The sequence below is a fragment of the Nicotiana tomentosiformis genome, chromosome 3 (assembly GCF_000390325.3).
Source record: "Nicotiana tomentosiformis chromosome 3, ASM39032v3, whole genome shotgun sequence".
NCBI lineage: Eukaryota > Viridiplantae > Streptophyta > Magnoliopsida > Solanales > Solanaceae > Nicotiana > Nicotiana tomentosiformis.
The window spans coordinates 75296633-75319523 of NC_090814.1; the positions used below are offsets into that span (position 1 = coordinate 75296633).

Sequence of the window (22891 nt, forward strand, 5' to 3'; positions counted from 1 at the left end):
AAACAGCTCCAACCATACCTGCTTGTCCTGTTTGTCCTGCATTACAATTTCCTCCAGCCTGAGTTAAGGAGCCTCCATGATGTGCAGCATTTGCTCTTTGGTATTGATGACCAACAATAGCTCCTTGTATTGGTTTCCTTCTACCTTTGAAGTCAGCTGGGTAACCAATGAGTTGATAACAATTTTCTTTGCTATGTCCCTTCATCTTACAAAATTCACAATATATGCTGAAGTTCCTTTTGTTCTTATGCATTGAGCCTCCTCTAGCAGCTGAACTCCATAATGATGTGATGCCATTCCCTTCTGCTATTAAGCTCAGTCCATTATGTGATGTTCCTGATGTACTCCTTTGACTTTCATCTTCAACAACTAGAGCATAATCCTGACTCAAGGTAGGCTCTACTGACTTCATTAAGATCTGTCATCTAGCTTGAGCATAGGAATCATTCAGTCCACTTAAAAATTGTAGCAATCTCTGCCACTGAAGATGATCTGTGTATTCCTTCGAATTTGTTGAAGGTACCATCGCATCATACTCAGTCCAGAGTTCCTTCAATTTTGTAAAATACATGGCTATTGAATTCGTTCCTTGAGAAATCGTAGCAATTTCTTGATGTAGCTGAAAAATTCTCATCTTATTCACCTTATCAAACCTCTATTTTTGATCTTTCCAGACTAAGTGAGCATTAGAAGCATACACAATTCCACTAAGTAAATCTGGTGACACTGTATTCATGATCCACGAGAGCACAATCGCATTATATATTTCCCAATCTTCATGTAATTCTGGCCTAAATTGATCCTTGCTACAGGTACCAGTTACGAACCCTAGCTTCAGTTTTGCCTGAAGTGCAATTCTCATCGACCTCCACCATATCCCGTAATTCTCAGAACTTGTGAGCTGGACTGGAACTAACACGGAGCTCGGAGTATCTGAAGGATGCACAAATAAAGGATGAGTATGATCAATTTTCTACGTTGCCATTGTCGATTCGATATTTCCAAGAGAAGGAGACGAAGGAGAAAAAAAGGAGAAGATTCGTTTATATGAAATCGAAAGTAAAATCAGACGAGCATGACTATCGTGTTAAGCTCTGATACCATGTTGAGCGTCTTCCATGAATGCTTCTGTGAAAAATTTCATATTACTAAGAATAAACAGAGAGGGAAAGAGAGGAAATGAATTTTCACTTCTGTATTGAATAATGCACTGTACACATATTTATACACAGTATATCCGACCTAATTATTTTTCTAATTAGTTAATTAATAACTCCTTCTAACTAATTCTTCACCAGCTAGGATCCAGCTGTCACTCCACTCACGTGACATCTTCAACATACTTCCACATTAGCAACGGCCTTTGTCCTTTCCACTGTTTCTTCCTCCCCATTGGAAAATTCTTCACAACTTAACTAATGGTCTAGGAATGAAAATTCTTCACGAATCCTTGAGAAAAGAAATAGAAAAGCTTCTGTAGATTAAATTATGCATAACACGTGGCTTATTGCTATCACGTGAAAATAATCTAGCTAACTTCAAATCAAAGTCAGCGCGACCAAAGAACACAACTTAGAGTGATCACTTGCATATCGAAATATGCACCTTTAATTTATTTTTACCTTAATAATCCCTAGTATAAAAGATATATGCATACTAATTACTCCTTCTTTCTTAATTTATCTAATTTACTTTTTTTTACCATGTCCCAAAAAATATAATATATTCTAATATTTATCTTTTATTTTATCCTTAATGAGGAGATATACAGCAATATAAGTATGTGTGACTTATTTTATACGATAAATTTTAAAAAAAAATATTTATTTCTTAAATTTTATGTTCAATCAAAGAGTATCACATAAAAGATACAGAGAATATACAAATAGATTTAATTTATACTATACACTAACAAGGTAAAATAAATTTTATATAATACAAACCTAGATGAAACACATTTTATATCAAAAAAAGAAGTTGTGATGCAACGAACGAAACACAAACATTTACTAGAGTAATCAAAAATATTTATAGGTGTCAAGGGGCTGGGACAGGCCGATTAGGGGTTGGGGAATAGTGAACCGACCGGTTTCATTAACGGGTCGGTTCCGGTTATTTTTTAACGAGTTAACCGGTTTCGGGCTTCTCCGGTGTAAAATTTAACCGGAATGGTTCCGGGTCTAGTGTGCCAAGCCGGGCTTATTTAAATTTTTTTTTTGTATAACAATCGTTAACTTTATAAAATTAAAAAAAATCAAAAAATAGCCATTGAACCGGTCCGGTTAACCGGTTCCCATGTGACTTGACCATAACGGATCGTTCCAATCTGGTTAACCGGTACCAAAAAACTACCCGGTACAGCCTGATCCCCGTCCCAACCCAGCCCAGCCCGGCCCCATACTACCGGGTCAGGCTAAAACCGGTCTGGGCCGATTCGAAATCGGGCCAGCCCGACCCGTTTGACAACTTTAAAAAAATTGCAAGATTAATTCCCGTGGTAAATTTCACAAATGGTCATATAACTATGACTTTGTTTCACCAAAGTCATATAACTTTGTTTTTTCATACAAAAATCATATAACTATAAAAAAAAAATTATAAAAGTATATAACTTTATTTTCTCACACAAAAAACATAAAACTTTCACTAACTCACATGAAAATCATAGAGGTCGGAAAACAAATATTTTCGGTACTATTTTCTTACTTTATGTTTTTTTATTTTTTATTTTCAGTCTAATTAATAATTACCCAATTAAAATAGGAAAAATATGAGTATATTTTTAGCCCTCCCAAAAATAATAGCCGATAAAATATTTTTTATATATGTGTGTATTATATACATATAACATACACATTCTATATATATTTTGGCTAACAAATGCAATTAGTTTCGACCGGTCAGTTAATTTTATATTTTTTCCTTAAAATAGGAATGACCCAATCCAGCCTGACTCAATAACCATATACGCAAGTTAAAATAATACAAAAAGTTAATTCTTCCCCCATAAAAAACTTAGGTCGGAATGCATGAGATTCTAACACAAAAATAAAGAAATAAAACGTATAATTAGAGAGCACTCGAAATAAAAATGCTATCAATTTGAATAAAAATCTTGAAAAAAGAAGAAGATAGAAGTAACATGTTTTGAAGAATTTACTATTCACTTTTAGTATTATTTTAGTTTTTATATATGAGTATTGTGTTGGGTGGGCCAGGTCGAGTTGGGTCATCCCTATTTTAATTGGATTATTATTTCTTAGACTGAAAATAAAAAATAAAAACCATAAAATAAGAAAATACTACAAAAAATTGTATTTTTCAATCACTATAATTTTTGTGTGAGTTAGTAAAAATTTTATAATTTTTGTGTGAGAAAACATAGTTATATGACTTTGGGGGAAAAAATTATAGTTATATCATTTTTGTGTGAGAAAATAAAATTATATGACTTTGGTGAAAAAAGGTCATAGTTATATGACCATTTGTGAAATTTATCCTTAATTTCTGCCTATTGTCATCCCAAAAATAAATAAAAAATAGATTTAGCACTTCAGGGAAAAAAAATTAAAATATGCAGAAAGTTAGTCGGGCAAAGATCTAAAAATGAAAGTTTTGGGAGAAAAAATCCTCTTTCTTTCACGGAACTTGTAACGATTAAAAAAGTAGTTAGAAGCAAATAGTGATGGGAAAATAATGAAAGGGACAAGGGTACACCGTTATGCTGAGAAAAACTCTGACGATACTCTCATCTCCATCTCCCATTTTGTACGGTCTCCGACCTCCGTCCAACCTCTTCCCCTAACGGCTGTTTCTCTCTCTCTCTCTCTTTCTCTCTCTCCATCTTATTCTTTTCTTTGCCCCCACATTTACAGTAACCTTTTGTTCTTCTTTTGCACACACATCCCTCTATTCCTTCTTTATCCCAGATTCCTCCCCCCCCCCCCCCCCCCCTTCCTTCTCTCTCTCTCTGTTATCCTTTTTTTCATATCTCAGACCTGGTTTTCAAGAAGACGTATATATCCAATCCAATCTTAAAGCTCTTAGATAAACACCAATTGCAACAAACCCTTTTTCTTAAATTTTTTTTTTAAACGGCACCATTGATATTCCCACTTCAGCTCTATTTTACGAGTCAAGAATTTCCCCCATGTTCAATGGGAATGAATCTTTATTATTATCATCAACAAACATTTTCCGTTGTTGTAGATTGTAGATTTTTACTGTTAATTTAGCAATCAATCTATTAAACAATGGACAAACACCGTAGTAGATGGACATATTCAATCACGAAGCTTATTTTCTGGACCACACTTTTTGCAGGTACCATTCTTTTCATATGTTTCCACTCTCCTCCTTCTGATTCCCCATCTATCCACCCCAAGATGAAATGGGGCAGCCCACAATGGGAAAAGCGTGTCAAATCCTCTGCCCGATCTCGTTCCGGTCATTTTACCATCCTCGTCACCGGTGTTGCCGGTTTCGTCGGGTCCCACGTTTCCGCCGCCCTGAAACGGCGCGGGGACGGCGTCGTCGGTCTGGACAATTTCAACAGCTATTACGATCCATCATTGAAAAGAGCTCGTCAGAAATTGTTAGAACGTAATGGGATTTTTGTTATTGAAGGTGATATTAATGACAATCATTTACTCAAGAAGCTTTTTGACATTGTGGCATTTACTCACGTAATGCACTTAGCTGCACAAGCTGGCGTTCGTTACGCTATGAAAAATCCTGGTTCTTATATCCACAGTAATATTGCAGGTCTCGTTAGCGTTTTCGAGGCCTGTAAATTAGCTAATCCACAGCCTGCAATTGTTTGGGCATCGTCTAGCTCTGTTTATGGACTTAATTCTAAAGCACCCTTTTCAGAAAAAGATCGAACGGATCAACCAGCAAGTCTTTACGCCGCCACAAAGAAAGCTGGTGAAGAGATTGCTCATACTTATAACCATATCTATGGTCTTTCAATTACAGGGCTGAGATTTTTCACTGTTTATGGACCCTGGGGTCGGCCTGATATGGCGTATTTCTTCTTCACAAAGAATATATTAAAGGGAAAGAGTATTAATGTGTTTGAAGGTTCTAATAATAAAAGTGTAGCAAGGGATTTTACTTACATTGATGATATAGTGAAAGGGTGTTTAGGGGCATTGGATACAGCTGAGAAGAGTACAGGAAGTGGTGGGAAGAAGAAGGGAAATGCGCAATTGAGAGTGTTCAATTTGGGGAATACTTCACCTGTTCCAGTTACTAAGCTGGTTAGTCTATTGGAGAAGTTGCTTAAAGTAAAGGCTAGAAAGAATGTGTTGCCATTGCCAAGAAATGGGGATGTGATGTTTACTCATGCTAATATTAGCTATGCTCAAAAGGAATTTGGATATAAGCCTAGTACAGATTTGCAGATGGGGATACAGAAGTTCCTTAATTGGTATCTTGATTACTATTCAATTAGTGAGAAGAAAAAGAGTTTTTGGTGACATTACTAATGAAGCTTTTAGCTACTGAGCCAAATAGATGTACCCAAAACAGAAAGTAGGAGGGTCTATGAGCTTGGCACAAGAAAATATCGAAAACTTGTATAGGTATTTTAATTTTTAGTGGACCGGAATATTTGATTTTCCTTTATTTTTTTAACCTTGAACAACTGTATTAATGACTTCCAGTTGGGGAGATTTCATTATGTTAGTCATCTCACAGTCTTAATGAATTGTGCTTCCTTCTTTACTGTCCCTCATCAAAATTTACTTCCATTTTTTCATGTCTTTTATTGCTCTTATGATGATTATGTTAATGCTATTTAGGACTGCATTTGCATGCAAGTCAATCTGGGGGCATGTGTAGATTCATATTATGCGCCTTAGCCATTATTTCATGAACTTCGAGTTGTTCTATGTATTTCGGGCCCTTCTTTATTGGACGAAGAACGTAAGAAGTCAACCAACAATTTGATTCTATCTTAAAACTCTGCACAGCCAAAAGATCTTCGGCTTACTCTACAAAAGTGATCAAAAGCCCAAAGTTATCCTAAGATTATTTTAACTTGCCGAACAAAGTGAAATGCCAGTGGTCGCATCTCACTTGTTCATTTTAAGGCATAGTAAGGTAGGCTGTTTAGCAACATGCACACAGACGCATCATTCACGATGTGGATCCCAAATAGTAAACATTTCTGATTCTATTTTGTTGATAGATGATAATTGCTTACTTGTGGTGAGACAGTTTGCAGTTTGAGTCAAACTATTATCTAATTGGCTTTTGAATCTTGTGCTCATGCCCAATAAAGATATAAGGATTGGAATTCAGACTATTGGAAAGTGAGTTTGATCAAAACTCAACTGATGTCTGTTGTTTAATTGTTCCAGCTACGGAGGATTTGCAGCAAAATTTTGTCAAAGCAACATGAAGATGGGTCATTTTGTAGGACCGTACACCAAAATCCTAATTGTGCTCATGTTGGTATTAATTCTTCCAAAAAGGACATCCCCAAATAGAAAGCTGTTTTGTGATCATAATACACAAGTGTCGAATAGCTGTACTAACTTATTATGCGTTTGGCAAATTAATTATTAAAAATAGACCGGGCTCATACTGTCAAAGAACTTATGAGTTTGCATCTTTTTCATATACAAAATAAAATAGCATTTACTCAAAAGTAATTATCTACTTGAGAATTCTCATCTTAGTAAGCTCTTCAACGCACTCGCATGTGTAAATTAGAGCAGCTACATGAGGAATGTGGTGTCATTGATCATACTTCTTAAAGGTTCATGTATTTTATTGATGAGGAATAATTTTCAACGTGTACATTTTTTGAAGCTCAAACACGAAACAACCGGAAGAACTTGAGAGAATCTTGAGTGTAACAATGTCAGGCACTTGAAGAGGGAGAGCTAGAGGGCCAGAAAGTTGTGCTTTCCATTTACCCTGCTTATTTGGGCGAGATAATGAGTAACTAGATTGAAGTGTACACACAGATATCCCTGGAAGTTTTAAGGTCATCACCATAACTGAGCTAAAAATTCGAACGAAGGGCACAAGACAGGGAAAAACCCAACAAAAACTGCCTTCAACTTAAGCTATGTGGTCTTGGCTCGCACTACTCACAGGTTCTGATATGCAATAACTATTAATTCCTGAATATCATGTAATCTTTTTGGGCAAAAGATCTAAAAATTTGAATCAACATTTCCGCAAGAACATCGGAAATGTGAGAAACAGGACCAGGTTGACACACTTAGTATACATCAAAAGTTCGTTGTGAGATAATGATACCCAAGATCAAGAAAATAATCTGATTCAGAATGGTGACGCCTTAGTGATGACCATTTTTGCTGTCGCTATCCATTTCCTCTGCATCTTCAAACCTTTGATCATTAATTTGAAGCTGCAGTAAGAAAAGTAAACGTCTCAATTCTCAAACCTTTGCCAATATATGCACTAGAAGTTCCATGTGAAACAACTAGAGCAGAAAGCATGAAGATGCTCTTATGTCATATCTCAACCTACTCTTATAGACCTGAAAGTGAAACCACTCCCCACCCCAAAATAATAATAATAATAATAATAATAATAATAATAATAATAATAATAATAATAAACAAACAAACTTAGACGGCGAGGTGTATTATAGAAGGGCTCAGCATATGCCAGAGCTATAGTGAAATTGCACATGCAATTATTGATAATAGTTTATCTAGCATCAATCTAAAAACATGAGGAGTTACTTGAGACAATCAGCCAAGAGGAGCTCCCTTGACAGTGCCTGCCAAATATAAAGCGAGACTCTGCCTGTCACTCTAGAAACTAAGTATTTAATTTGTTCATCTCCCATGCCACCCAAACCCAACAACCTACCAACAAGCCAAACAAAAGACAAATGACAATAGAATAATCACAGTTCTTAAGTTCAAGTCTCAAACCAAATCAATAACAGGCATACCTGAAGCACAGTGTGAGCTAAGTCGTGATCTCCATTTGAATGACCAATAGAATGTGTCAGATTCTGAGAAAACGTCCATTCAGATTCTTCCTCTTCAAAAGTTAGACCAATAACAGTAGAAGTTAGTTGGCAAAACAAAAATTGGTTTCTTAAAACAAACAATTGCCTATCAATTCCATACCAGCTTCCTGATTTTCCAGCTGATCTGCACTGAAGATCCAATTATGCTCTTCTTCCTCCCCTGGAAAAAGCAATACCAGGGTTTAGTCAAGTAGAAACATGACTGGTCAGAAGAAAATGAGAAAAAGATGTTTGTTTGGAGTATGTCCAAAGAAATAAATAACCACCTTCAATTGGTTCAGGATTAAGCTCAGCACATTCACAAAAGATCTGGAAGAGAGTATCCACTGTCAAAATAGAACATACAAAGCAAACATATCTTTAGGAGCTGAAGTAGCACAAGGCATTTATCATAGATGACAGATTTCAAGGACAACTCAAGTAAAAACAATGAGCAAAAATGCAGTACATTGATTAGGATCCGATGGCACAAGTCTCAACTCCGTGATCCTTGATAAATCTGATGACTCATCACCCCCATCAGTGGAGCCTTCTGATTCATCATCCTCCAATCCATTGTCAATCTTCAAGAACAAAGCAAAATATATCCATCATTTTCATAACAGAGAAAGCAATCACATTTGCAAAATGGAACAAATGTTTATCCAACACCCACACTCAGTTCCCCTTCAGAAAAGAAAATAAATCAAATGATCATACAAAACTTTAAACGAGCCTGAAAGAAAGTAATTGTGTTACCAAACACTCACTAATAATGAAAACCAAAGACATGCCTTAACAGAATGAACACATGCATAACAATCATGAAACCACCTCATCAAGGTAAAATATGCAGAACAATCATGCAGCCAACCCCAAATGATCTTCCAGCTTCACTGAACAGATAGCATATGCTAGCCTATCCTAATTTTTTTTCTGGATCCTATTTTGTCAAGATGAAAGAAATTGCATTTTTACCCGAGTAGAGGATGTCCAACTATATACTCACCGCGTGAGATAGCTTACTGACAAATGAAAAAAGAAAAACGTAAACAGCAGGATGATACTCCATGCTCAAGTAAACAGGAAAACTAAAGATGCATAAAAACAAACCGAGAAACTAAACTTAAATAGAATGTCCAAGTTACCCTATTGAATGTAGTGGAGTTGTATACTTTTCTACACTCCTCAATAGGACTAATGGAGAGGACAACTGAACCAATTAGTTTTAACCAACTGAACCAATTAGGGGAGGAATGCTTGAAATCTAAGAATCCTATCTATTCAATTATTCTGTTAAATGGTATGATTGCTGATTTTCACAGAGGCAGGACGGCAGGTGGAGCTCAGAAGAAACTTGAATGACTGGGAGGTAGATGATTATTGTCTTTTACTTCAACAGCTTGACTTAGTCTCAATTAATCATAGTAAGGTGGATGCACTGATCTGGGCAGATGGTAAGGATAAAAGTTTCCAGTCAAAAGTTGTTATAATATGCTGATTAAGAAGTCAAGTCACAGGGTTGACAATTGGCCTTGGAAGATGATTTGGAAGAAAAAAGCTCCAGTCAAGGTGGCATGCTTTGGATGGATAGCAGCTTGCGAAACATGTTTGACACAAGATAATTTGCAAGAAAAGGGGTTTTAATCTAAGTAATAGATGCTATATGTGTGAAGGAGATCAAGATTCAGTGAATCATATTCGTCTCCACTGTAGAATTGCTAAACAATGCTGGGACTTGTTCTTAAACATTTTTGGTATCTCTTGGGTAATGCCACAGACCGTTAGGAGTTTGTTGGAAGAGTGGCAAAATCAAAGAGTATCTAGAAGACTGAAAGCAAATATGGAGAACCATTCCATTGTGCATATTCTGGACTTTATGGTGGAAAGGAACCGTGCTTGTTTTGAAGGACACAAGGATCACATTTTTAGAATTAGAAACAAATGTATTACCTGTTTTATTGGTGTAAAAGCAGTGTACCAGTGGAACAACAGTTTATAAATTTTCTGGATTTACTAGGACTGTAGGAGATGGTTATTTCTGGGGTGCTCTTTGTAATATTTTGTACCATCTTGCTACCTTATTAATGAAACTTTTACCTTATCTTAAAAATAAAAAAAACACAAAATAGTTATCTTTACAAGCTTCCCCCAAATAAAATACAAAACAAGAACCTAAAGATTTTAATAGTTGTTACCAAGTTACCCAAATCCAAAACACAGAAATTATTTTTTCCATAAATCTAAAACAATTGTGATTGCAGCTTTTCAGATACCTGGTTTCCTTTCCCAATTCAGAGAGTTCTTAGTTAGTTATTCAAATGCCAACTCAAAAAACAGCAGGATGAGGGTATTCCGCCTAAATAGCAAACAAGGGTAATAAATAAGGAATACTAGATATCCAGGACATAATTTGTCAATGCTAACACAAGGTACTTGTTTCGATGAGACGCGAAGCGGTGTTAACGAGAGGTTGGCGCCTTGGCGGTTTGGAGACAGGCCCTTGAGTCTAAGGGTTTCAAGTTAAGCAGGATTAAGACGAAATATCTGGAGTGCAAGTTCGGCGCGAAGCCGAGGGAGGGCACAGAAGTGAGGCTTGAATCACAAATCATCCCCAAGAGAGGCAGTTTCAAGTACCTTGGGTTGGTTATCCAGGGGGGTGGGGAGATAGACAAGGATGTCTTACTCCAATACCGTATTGGGGTGGGGTGGATGAAATGGAGATTAGCATCTGGAGTACTATGTGACAAGAAAGTGCCTCTGTTACTCAAAGGTAAGTTTTATAGAGCAGTGTTTAGACCGGCCATGTTGTATGGTGCAGAGTGTTGGCTAGTTAAGCACTCACATACCTAGAAGATGTCAGTAGCAGAAATGAGGATGTTGAGGTGGATGTGCAGGCACACCAGGATGGATAAGATTAGGAACGAAGAAATTCGGGAGAAGGTGGACGTGGCTCCTATGGATGACAAGATGCGGGAAGCGAGGCTCAGATGGTTCGGGCACGTACGGAGAAGAAGCCCAGATGCCCCGGTAAGGAGGTGTGAGCGGTTGATTTTGGCGGGTACGAGAAGAGGTAGAGGGCGGCCTAAGAAGTATTTGGGGAGAGGTGATCAGACAGGACATGGCGAGGCTTCAGATTTCCGAAGACATGGCCCTTGATAGGAAGGTGTGGAGGTCGAGCATTAGAGTTGTAGGTTAGGAGGTAGTTGAGCATCTATTCTCTGTTTCTTATGTTGTTGCCATTATTTCTATTGTTTTCTGTTGATAATACTGATATATTGTCTCTCTTCTCGTCTTCTTGAGCCAAGGGTCTTCTGGAAACAGTCTCTCTACCCCCTCGGGGTAGGGGTAAGGTCTGCGTACATTCTAACCTCCCCAGACCCCACTTGTGGGATTTTACTGGGTTTTTGTTGTTATTGTTGTTGTAACACTAGGTACTTATTAGGTAGAATATAACTACTCAATCTGATAGAATGTTTTTTCTCTACCAAATTCAGACTACCAATCTAAGCCATTTCATGAATAAAATGCGACCAATTAATATAGGCCCCATTCTTTTTTAATTCTCATTTTTACTTAGTAGTCAATATTTGATATCATTCTGCTCCCTGCATTCCCAATATCTCGCGAAGTTAAACAATCCCTCTGTTATACTATGGAATATTTATGACCAGAGAACTAGGAACTTCCTCTTGTCAAGTGGCGTTAGGCGAACTTACTTAATTCTTATTGTCATTTGCATTATACTAGCTGAAAATTTTAAGCAAAAGCAGCATGGGATGATACCTCTTGAAGCAAGATATATCCGCCTCTGATAGCACGGGTGAGAACCTTTTCGGTCAGATATTTAAAAGGGAAATAATCATAAGGAGAGAAATAATCATAAGGAGAGACGCTTAAATAATCACTTCAGTATATTCCTAACCCTTTTTGATTACTATCAGTTCCATTTCACGACCAGCAATTCTTAAAATTACATCAGAAATTAATCCAAATATAGGTAGGTCAATTTGCTTCTACAAAATTTGGGACATTCCAATTTCACAAAGAACAGAAATTAATCTTCATTTTTTTGGCTCTCTTGCTAATATAGAGTGAAATGTAAAACCTCAACTAACGGAAATAATATACTCCGTATTTACATTTCGAAAGGAGATTTTACCTGAGCGTATAAACAAGGATCCTGATACGCCTCGGGGTCCCTAGACACAGCATGCAGTGAAACCGACAAGAAATCAACTGCATAACCTTTACTCCTATCTGTATCGCTTAGCCACACCACTTGCCTGGTAAATATTTTACGAATTACAACCAAACTCAACGACTGATTCGATTCGAAAAGGCATAAATACAGAAACAAACAAAAGATAAATCGAAGGTCGAGAAGTTACTTAGTGGTGATGTAGAGAGTGCCAGGGGACTCAGGCTGGCGGCTGCCGAGGACGATGGCGGTTCCAGGCTGAACGTGCATGAGTTCCTCGCCGTTGTCGGCGTCGAGGACCGGCTGCCCGGCGCCGTCACCGGTTCTTTCAACGAAGAACCTCAAGCCTGACATATTTTCCGGTTAATTGATGTTTACTTAGCTCCGGCAGAAAAGGAATTGGAGACTGGTAAAGGCTCTGCTAGACTGCTGCTCTAGGGTTTTGGTTGGGCGCCAAAATTATTTTCGACAACATTTTGCACCGCTATAAGAAGGTTCTGGACTGTTCGTTTCTAGTGGGTCTGCGCAGCGGTGTTCGTGAAAAAAAAAAAAAAACGAAAAATCGAACCAAATGGACTAAAAAAATTAATACTTTTTAGGTTTGGTTTGGTTTTGATTTTAAATTTTAAAAACCGATCAAATTTGATTTGATTTTGGTTTTAATAAAAAAATAATCGAAAAAAATCGACTATAAAAGTAGCTATATATATGTATATTTTTATATAAAGTTTCTCAAATTTTATGGTATATATTAGTCATTTATATTTTTGATCTAGTTCTTTGCTATTATAATAATCTAATTATGTGTCTTCTAGTTTGATTGGTAGTTTTCTTTTGCTAAGTACAAGAATTTATTTCATGTTAAAAATAATCGATTTTTAATTGAGTACTTAAATTATTCATCACTATTTGACTCAATTATGATCAATATATCTTGGTAAATGATAGATTTCTCAAAGAACAATTAGTTTGATAGTATTACATTGAAAATGTAGTCGACGGAATATGCGTTTGGTAGTGTATGTCTCATATTTAAGAAAAAATTGATAAATAACCGAAAAACCGACAAAAACCGAATCGATAAAAAACCGACTTAATTGGTTTGGTTTGGTTCCAATATTTGAAAAATCGACTTACTTGGTTTGGTTTCTTTTTAGGGAAAAATCGACTCAAACCTAACCATGAACACCCCTATCTACGCGGCCTAGCGTTTGGCCATATATTCCCAAATTTGTTCTGAAAAATCTTATTTGGGTGAAGTTTGGTTTGAAGATGAAAATGTGTTTGGACATCAGTTTTCAAAACATATTTTCCAAATTTATTTTGAAAAAATATGAAACATGACTTATACACACAAGTTCTAAAACTATCACAAATACCCAACAGTATCATTATCAATAACATTCATTATATTATCGCAAACCATAGTCCTGAACATAAATAAATTTGATACAAAATTATCATTTTTATAATGAACTACATGATACACTGTCAGGTGACCGAGAACACGAAATAACATTGTTATAAAATAATAAATTGTGGACTCTTTTATAAAATATAAAAGTTTGGGGCAATTTTTAAAAAATGTAATAGATATTTTGGCCCAAAATATCTATTTTGGCTCAATGTAATAGATATTGAGCTGGTTTTGGGATTTAGGATTTTGCCAAAATGTAGGCAAAATCTATGGCCAAACATGTATTTGTCAAACAAAACCCAAATTTATTTTGGTAAAATCTATGGCCAAACGGGTCCTAAGGTTTTAGAGTAACAAGAATATTCAGTAAACGTTTGGACGTAAAACAAATATGAGATTTTTTTAAAAAATAAGTTTTGAAGTTAAATTGAAAAAATATATTTGAAAATTAACACTGTGATTGGATATTGTATAGGGTAAAATATGTTCATATTAAATACTCGCATGATAAAGTCCGAGGCGGAGCTAGGATTTTAACCTTATGGGTTCGAGATTATAATCCTTTTAAGTTACTAGATTCTAAATTAATAATTTGTACATATTAATTAAATTTCTTGATACAAATACAGGATTTGAACAAAAGCTACTGGGTTCGGCCGAACCCGCAACCAACAATGTGGCTCCGCCCCTGGATAAAGCGACATGTGAAGCCGAATACAGAGAGCAATCAAGTCAGAAGGCAATGATCTCGTTTGTTCCCGAAGGGAATGGTGTTCTTAAAGGCGATATAAATGCATGTCACCCGGTAGCATTTAATAAAAAATATTCTATAGCATTAAGTACATAGTCTGTTACAGAGAATATGCATTAACTGCCTACCGTTGTATATTCTTCAATGGCCCTCATATCATTTAATAGGAGCTTGATCCTAGTACCTTGTTCCCTAAGTCAAGTATAAATAGTGAGCTCAACAACCATTGTAAAGGACACGAACTTTATGACAAGCTCATACTATACTTTGTTCAAACCTCAATAATATTTTATCTTCTTGCTTATTAATATTGTTACTACCGCCTCCGGAAGCTCTACTCCCGGAACCAGAATTTATGTTATCTTATCTCGATTTCAACGCTAAGTTTTGCATTCTTGTTTAATTTATGTATCATTTTGGGATCAAATCGATTCACTTGTCCATAAACCAGGTATAAATTTAACTGTATCATTTTACGGGTAAACAGTTTAGTGCCCACCGTGGGGATTAGACATTTGTGTAATTGAGTTGGTACTTGTATCTATTACTAACCTATTTGATTCTTTGTTCTTAGGAAAAATCATAGAAAATGGCAAATGACGATGTCAACATCGCACACAACGTTGAAGCCCAAGGAAATCTGCCTCAGCACGAAGATTCGATCAACGATACCCGCGACGAGGGGGATGAGGCCACGCCGGTCCATGACAGGCAATATCCACGTCATGTTGGAGACGCAACTCCTAATGATGTTGAATAAGAACATGTCTATGAAACAGTAAGGATCCTAAGGGAGCAACAAAAAAGCTATTATGGGCCATAATAGCTTTTTGGTGCTCAATTGTCTTCCAAAAAGAAAGGATGTTGCTCCCGGCCGTATCAGACAAATGGGCAGTGGAAGCATTCATAAAAGGGCTGAATCCGAGAAGTTTCGATGCTTCCCGTAAGTTAAAAGAAAGTTTGTTCGAGTTCCAGGCAACAACATAGGCGGTTGTTCACTATCGATATGAGTCAAAGATAAGAATTGAGGATGATCAGCTCGGTTACTCGGCATCAATCAAGGGTCGGGACTGAGAGAATAATAAGGAGAAATCAAGGGATGATTTTGACATGGATCGACAGTTTTCAAAGGGTCGGTTTTTGCCCTACGAATGGGCCAAAGGACGCGACAGAGGTTTCCGATCGGCGGATAGATTCGCTACCGATAGAAGAACGGATCGTGGCCGAAATAACAGGTCGTTGTAGGACAAGGAGATATCAAATTCCCAAGATTCCTCCTACCCTAGGCTATTCGAGTATAACTTCAACATCGACGTAGTGGGGCTAGCGTCGGCGATGAGAAACATTAAGGAAGCACAGTTTCCCGAAGTCAATGAGATCCGATATCAGTCAAAGGGATTCTAATTTATTGTGCGAATACCATGGGACCAACAGTCACCGTACAAAGGACTGCCGGCATTTGCGTGAGGAGGTGGCGATATTGCTGAAAATGACTAACTCAGAGAATTCTTAAGCGGTCGGGCTAAGACTAACTACGGTCGCAATCGTGATAACGCTGAACCTTCGAAAGGAGAAGAAGATCCTCCACGTTTGACGATTAACATAATCTTCGGGGGAAACGAGATTAATGGTGTGACATTTTCGGCGGCAAAAAAGATGAAGGTGTCGGTAACCCACAGTAAGAGACTCCGGGAAGTCGCGGAGGACTACATTACTTTCACGGAGGAAGACGCAGACGGACTAATGCTGTCGCACAACGATGCCTTGGTAATCTCTTTAAATGTCTTAGATTTTAAAATTAAACGAGTTTTGGTGGACCCAGGAAGTTCGGGCAATAGTATCCAGTGAAGAGTGCTCGAGCCAGCCAAGCTGACTGGAAGTTTTATTCCGGCCACAAAACTCCTGCCAGGGTTCAATCTGGCAAACGTGACTACTCGAGGATATATCTTACTGTCCATGAATGCTTAGGGGGTGATGAAGACGACCTCTTTCGAGGTAGTAGACGGCAATATATGTTACAATATTATCCTGGGAAGATCATGGTTGCACAAGATGAAGGTTATACCGTCAACGTATCATCAATTACTGAAGTTTCCAACTCCCAAGGGAATTAAACAAATAATATGAGACCAACCGGCGGCAAGGGAGATGAACGCAAACTCAGTTTCTAGTAGCAAAGGGAAGGAACATGTAGCATAGCAATTACAGGAACCATCGCCTGCTCTCGAGACGAGCGAAGTCAACTAGAGGGAGAAGTCGTCGAAATCCTATCAGGTACCAAGATATTTCCAGGTACCAGAAGAAACGGACACAATAAAATCCATAGCGGAAGAACTTGTGCAAGTTGCATTGTTCAAAAAGTTCTTAGAGAGGAAGTTCCACTTGGGGATTGGACCGAACCCCAAACTCAAGTCTGGATTTATCGAATTTTTTAAATTTAACGTTGACTGTTTTGCGTGGTCGCATGTAGATATGACAGGTATCCCGCTTGAAGTGGTCGTGCATAAACTAAGCCTGGATCCTAACATCCCTCTGGTAAGGAAGAAAAGACGTCCTATCGCTGAGGTCATAAACAAATTCGTCAAAAAGAAGTAACTCGTTTGCTTGATATCGGTTCAATCTGAGAGGTAAAGTATCTTCACTGGCTAGCTAACGTAGTAGTAGTTCCAAAGAAAAATAATAAATTTCGCATGTGCATAGACTATATGGATTTAAATAAGGAGTGCCCCAAGGACTAGTTCCCATTGCCAAATATTGATCAAATGATCGACGCGACGACCAGGAACAAGTTAATGAGTTTCCTCGATGCTTACTCCGGGTACAATCAAATCAAGATGAACATGGAGAATCAGAAAAAAACTTCGTTCATAACGAACTTCGGCATATATTGTTATAATGTGATGCCCTTCTAGGTTAAAGAACGTTGGAGCCACTTATCAGCGGCTCGTAACAAAATATTAGAGAAACAAATAGGGAAAATCATGGAAGTTTACATATATGATATGATGGTTAAATCTTTGAATGCATGTGATCATATTAAACACTTACAAGAAACCTTTGACATCCTTAGAAAGCATAACATGAATCTTAACCCCGAGAAATGTGCATTCAGAGTCAGCTCTAGTAAGTTCTTGGGAATCCTAGAGTCGCAAAGGGGAATCGAGGTCAACCCCGATAAAATTAAAGTCGTTAAAGATATCCCAAATCAGCTATCAAGCGTGAAAGAGGTTCAAAGGTTGGCAGGAAGATTGACCAGCTATCAAGCATGAAAGAGGTTCAAAGATGTTCCCTGTCTTTGGAAAAATGCCATCATTTCTTTCCACTCCTCAAAAAGAAGAAGAACTTCGAATGGACTTTGGAATGTCAGCAGGCATTGAAGGATTTGAAAAGATATTTGTTGAGCCCTCTATTACTATCAAAACCGTAGGAAGGTGAACATTTGTTGATCTACTTAGCGGTCTCGGAGGTAGCGGCAAGTGTCGTTTTAGTCTGCGAGGATGAAGGTACGATAGATCCTATCTATTATGTTAGTAGGATTTAACGGGCGCAGAAACTCGCTACCCGCACCTAAAAAAATGGCCTTAGCTCTTGTAGTCGCCGCTCAAAAACTTAGGCCCTATTTCTAATATCATCTGATAGTTGTGGCGACCACCTTTCCCTTGCGGAATATCCTTCATAAACCTTAACTTTCGGGTAAGCTGGACAAATGGGCAGTCGAAATGAGTGAATTTGACATAGAATATAAACTTATGACTACGATTAAGTCACGAGTTTTGGCAGACTTTGAATGGCCGATTTCAGGCCGGGATTGTTACATTTGGCTACCAAAAAAGCAGTAATGGTGTCAAAATCGACATCAGGAGTCTAGATTTTGTTCACGGACGGAGCTTCCAATGTGAAAGGGTCCGGGCTCGGCGTAATGCTAATCACGCCCTCGGGAGAAACCCTAAGGCAGGCCATAAGAACTGTTCCTCTAACTAACAATGAAGTAGAGTATGAAGCATTGATTGCAGGACTCGAACTGGCCCGGGGACTGGACTTCGAGGTCATAGAAATCAAATGCGACTCCCAATTGGTAGTAAATCATGTCTACGGGATCTTCGAAGACAAAGAGAAATGCATGCAACAATATGTAATGAAAGCCCAGGCTCTTCTCGCATGGTTCAGGGTATGGTCGATTACACACATCCCGAGAGAAGAAAACGCGGAGGCATACGCACTAGCCAATTTGAGATAGTCCACTGAAATGAATGGGTCATACCCCGGTACGGTCGTACAACTTATGCATTCGATATTAGATGCAGATAACTATTACGAAGTAAATACGACCAACTTGGTCTGGGACTGGAGAAATGAGATCATAGACTATCTCGAGAACGGACAATTGCATGAACATCCCAAGGTATCTCGAGCGCTGCGCACTAAAGCAACTCGATACAGTCTCAAAGGAGGTCAATTGTATAGAAGATCTTTCCAAGGCTCGTTGGATCGATGTCTGGGAGCTTCCGAAACTAACTATGTTATGCGAGAATTCTACGAAGGGATCTGCAAAAATCATTTAGGCGTGGATTCTTTAGTATTAAAATTAATTAGGTCAGGATACTACTAGTCCCGGATGGAACAAGACGCCAAGGCTTATGTTAAAAAATGTGATAAATGCCAATGTTATGCACCAATGATACATCAACCGGTAGAGCCACTACACAAGGTTTTGTTGTCATGACCATTCATGAAGTGAGGGATGGATATAGTTGGTCTGTTGTCGTCGGGCCCCTGTAAGGTAAGATTTCTTTTGATTTTTACTGACTATTTTTCTAAGTGATTCGAAGCAGGTCCTTATCAGAAGATCGGCGGATGCATATTGGTAGATTTCTTGTGGGAGAATATAATTTGTAGATTCGGGATACCAAAAGAGATAGCATGTGACAATGGGCCACAATTTATAGGCGCAAAGGTCACAAAATTCCTCGAATACCTGAAAATCAGAAGGATCACGTCGACACCATATCACCCAAGTGAAAACAGTCAAGTAGAATCAACAAACAAGGTGATTATCCAAAATCTCAAAAAGACATTAGAAACACCTAAAGGCAAATGGCCTGAAGAACTACCAGGAGTATTATAGTCGTATCGAACAACGGCCAAATCAAGCACCGGGGGGGAGGGGGGGGACTCATTTCTCTCTTGTGTATGGAGCAGAAGCCTTGATCCTGGTGGAAGTAGGAGAACCTACCCTGAGATATTTTTGAGTGGATGAAAAAACTAACAATGAAGAAATATTGGTCAAATTGGAGTTGCTCGACGAACGCAGGGACTTGGCGCATATAAGGATGGCAGCCCAAAAACAGAGAATGGAAAGATATTACAATCGAAGAGCCAATCTTCGTTATTTCAAAGTAGAAGACTTGGTTTTAAGGAGAGTAACTCAGAACACTCAGGAGCTCAGCACAGGAAAGTTAGATCCAACATGAAAAGCCCCTAATGGGTTTTAACTATCACCGGGAAATATATTATAATCGAAGATCCAATCTTCATTATTTCAAAGTAGGAGACTTGGTTTTAAGGAAAGTAACTCAGAACACCCGGAGCTCAGCGCAGAAAAGCTAGGTCCAACATGAAAAGTCCCATACCGGGTTTCAGCTATCACTGGAAAAGGGTCACACGAGTTGGAAAATCAAGACAGAGTAAAGTTGTCGAGCAACTGGAATGTGGCACACCTCAAAATATACTATTGCTGATGAGCCTCGCCTATACTGAAAGTATGTGCTGTACTATTTTTTCCTTCACCCAGTTTTTGTCCCAGTTGGGTTTTTCTGGCAAGGCTTCTAACGAGGCAACAACGGAAAGCATACTACTAAGGAAGCTTCGTCAGCAAAAATAAGACATTTAAATGATAAGGCATATAAGCAACGAGCCACTACAGAGCTGTTAGATAGTTTTTTGCTCGGTAGCAAAGTTCCTATCCGGAAGTAAAGTTTACTGTCGGGGAAATTATTACCCGACCATTCACAACTGCAAGCCACTGGGGGATTGTTAGATAATTTTTGGCTCGATAGCAAAAGTTCCTAAGGGAAAGTGAAGTTTGCTATCGAACTAAAGATTATCTAACCATTCACTAGTGGAATCTTTAAAGGTGCAAAACTTCCAGTATTCCAATTCACACTCTTCGCATTCGAACACTGGGGGGGGGGGGGAGAATGATATGAGAATATGGTAACAATGACTGCCACATCAATCGGGACTACGAAATCCGGAAATAAAGTTGTATCATCGGCACCGGGGATTACGCGGCCAGCCCCGTAGAAACAAGGTGTACAAGTTAGCCACATGTAATGGCAATTTCTTTTGAGCACAACGAATGCTTATATACTTTTAAAAATGAAAGGAATAAATTGAAGTCCTTTTTATTTTTATCTTATTTTTTGTCCTATCGATGAATTAATTTTATCATTTGAAAGTTAAACAAGTACTTCAAATGTTAGTGTCGTAATGAACATGAGACGTCCTCTTCAGGAGCATCGTAAACATAAAAATGCCATATCTTATGAAACTCTTATGGTTAAGGGTTGATTTCAAAAGAGCTTATGTTGGGAATCCAAATGCTATCGTGGAAAAATACATCTGAAGCCTTGCATAATCCGACCCAAAGAGAAAAACTTGTGCAATACTTAAACGAAAAGATACTTTTATAAAAACAAACATGCCAAGCAGCACAAGTACAAAAATATGGAAAAGAAAAGCAAAGTGAAAAGAAAGAAAAAAGCTAAGCTACTACATCCCCGGAATCCGGAGGAAGGGAAGCATTTGCACCCCAAGAGAAGTAGGCGGGTCCGCCGCTGGCTCAATGTCTTGCCCTTCACCATCATCCCCTTCTAGTTCTTCTTTAGTTCCCGAGAACTCAAAACCGGAACCAGAATAGTCGACAACATCAGGTTGGACCGGGAGACCCCTTCGGGCAGTTGACTCCAGCTCACGGGCCTTAGCGATTTCGGCATCGAAGTCAATGACACCCGCTTTGGCCTCTTTAAAGGTTTTTCTCCTCATTTTATACATAGAATATGTTTTTTCAACAATGAGGGAAGCCGCTCGGCACTGAAGTTCTTCCTTAAGACGGTTAACCTCGGTCGAAAGGTCATCCCACTCAGATCTAACGGCCTGGAGGCTGATATCAAGGTCACGAACAGTGGAGTTAAAAACTTTATTGTGATCCGTGACTCTTTTATGCCTCTCTGCCAACCGAGCATACCTCTCCTCGGTAACATCAACTTCTTCAGCTTTGAGTTCAAGGCCGCCTCCAAATTATTCAATCTTTTAGTAGAGGCAATCTCACATTAGGATGCAGCAAGAACGACATTCTGGACCTTGACCCACTTTGCCCTAGCTTCTTCAAATTGTACCCTTAACAGGGCGGTCTCTTGGCTGAGGGTCACTACCTCTTGCTCGCTTTGCTGCAACTGAACCTCTAACTCAACGGCCTCATCGGCTTGTGCTTCCAATACCGGGAGATGAGCATTAATTTTATCTCGTTCGGCCAACAGTTGATCCCGCTTAGAGGTGAGTTTCTCCTTGTCAAGGATCAACCTCTGAAGGCCTTCAGAAGCAAGGAAGTTAGCCTGCAAAATAGAAGTACAACTACAAACTAAAAAACCCTGCCATAACAAATATAGAAGAAACAACATAGGAAGCAAAGATTATACCGTCACTGCGTTGTGCATGGCATTGTTTGACAAACACTATCCCGAGAGAGATTGTATTTTATTCTTATCCTTTTCTGAAACCAGAGGCTTCAGATAATTAGCAAGTTCTACCGGTCGGGACAACAGATAACTTTCGGTAAAAACCGAGAGGGAAACACTCCTCCTCCTCTGAGGTCTTTAGAGGGGTCAGAATAATTATACCCCAAATTCCCGTGAACTGGGACTAGGGAAGAGGGACATCCTCCTCTCGGACGACTGCAGCCTGTGAAGATGATGTAGCAGTTGCTGGTGGCGAAGGCAAAGTTGGCAAAGAAGGAGATGAAGTTGATGACATTGTCGGTTGAGAAGCAGTTGCGGCAAAATCATTACTAATTATTGGTTGCTCATCAACGGAAGACGGGAGAGACTCGGTACCCAGCCTCACGGTACCGGGTACAATGATTAGGACTCAGAAGCGAGAGTTGGCATCTTCTACCACATCATATTCCCTAGAGCGTCGGGACGTTGTCCTTGGTTGGCATAACTAACTCAACATATTGAGCATTATGTTGAGCTGGTGAAGCATCGTCTTCTATGTAGAGAAACCACCTCATCACTGGTCCTCTATCATCATCGATTACTACAGTGTCTATGGCTGGCTCGGGCGGGATGCTCATCACCACAGCGTCTGCGGATGGTTCGGGCGCGACGCTCTTCACCTTTTTATTTTTGCCCTTAGTCGTGGAGGAATGCCGCCATTTGTTGCTTGTTCTCTGGCGGGGGACTCCGAGAAGAAGCACTTGCAATAGAAGCAGGCCCGGTGACACATGTTCGGGTAAAAGCC

The 22891-nt window shown here is 38.7% G+C and overlaps 2 protein-coding genes across 3 annotated transcripts; one reads left to right on the forward strand and one right to left on the reverse strand.

The window, feature by feature from the left end:
- Positions 1-4101: 4101 nt before the first annotated feature.
- On the forward strand, positions 4102-5727 carry LOC104112977 (UDP-glucuronate 4-epimerase 3-like). Its single transcript, XM_009623028.4, has one exon. It carries the CDS (start codon positions 4254-4256, stop codon positions 5478-5480), a length of 1227 nt encoding a protein of 408 aa, XP_009621323.1. The 5' UTR covers positions 4102-4253; the 3' UTR covers positions 5481-5727.
- A 1167-nt stretch (positions 5728-6894) lies between these two features.
- On the reverse strand, positions 6895-12739 carry LOC104112978 (chloride conductance regulatory protein ICln). 2 transcript variants are annotated; one of them, XR_690126.4, is made up of 8 exons: positions 12394-12688; positions 12165-12288; positions 8472-8586; positions 8290-8349; positions 8124-8183; positions 7943-8034; positions 7728-7853; positions 7154-7387 (listed from the first exon to the last, which is right to left on the reverse strand). XR_690126.4 is itself a non-coding variant. In XM_009623029.4 (7 exons), the coding sequence occupies exons 1-7, from the start codon at positions 12555-12557 to the stop codon at positions 7316-7318; spliced, it is 687 nt and encodes a 228-aa protein (XP_009621324.1). In that variant the 5' UTR covers positions 12558-12739; the 3' UTR covers positions 6895-7315. The 2 variants fall into 2 exon arrangements, 1 of the variants encoding a protein (XP_009621324.1); XM_009623029.4 differs by lacking the exon at positions 7728-7853 and having other exon boundaries at positions 6895-7387; positions 12394-12739.
- Between the last annotated feature and the right edge of the window lie 10152 nt (positions 12740-22891).

Excerpts from the sequence above, each read along its gene's own strand:
- LOC104112977 (XM_009623028.4), top strand. The coding sequence starts at position 4,254 with ATGGACAAACACCGTAGTAGATGGACATATTCAATCACGAAGCTTATT.
- LOC104112978 (XM_009623029.4), bottom strand. The coding sequence starts at position 12,557 with ATGTCAGGCTTGAGGTTCTTCGTTGAAAGAACCGGTGACGGCGCCGGG. Across the intron at positions 8,184-8,289 it reads TAATCCTGAACCAATTGAAG|GGGAGGAAGAAGAGCATAAT; the intron begins GTGGTTATTTAT and ends TGCTTTTTCCAG. Across the intron at positions 8,035-8,123 it reads GCTGGAAAATCAGGAAGCTG|AGGAAGAATCTGAATGGACG; the intron begins GTATGGAATTGA and ends TAACTTTTGAAG.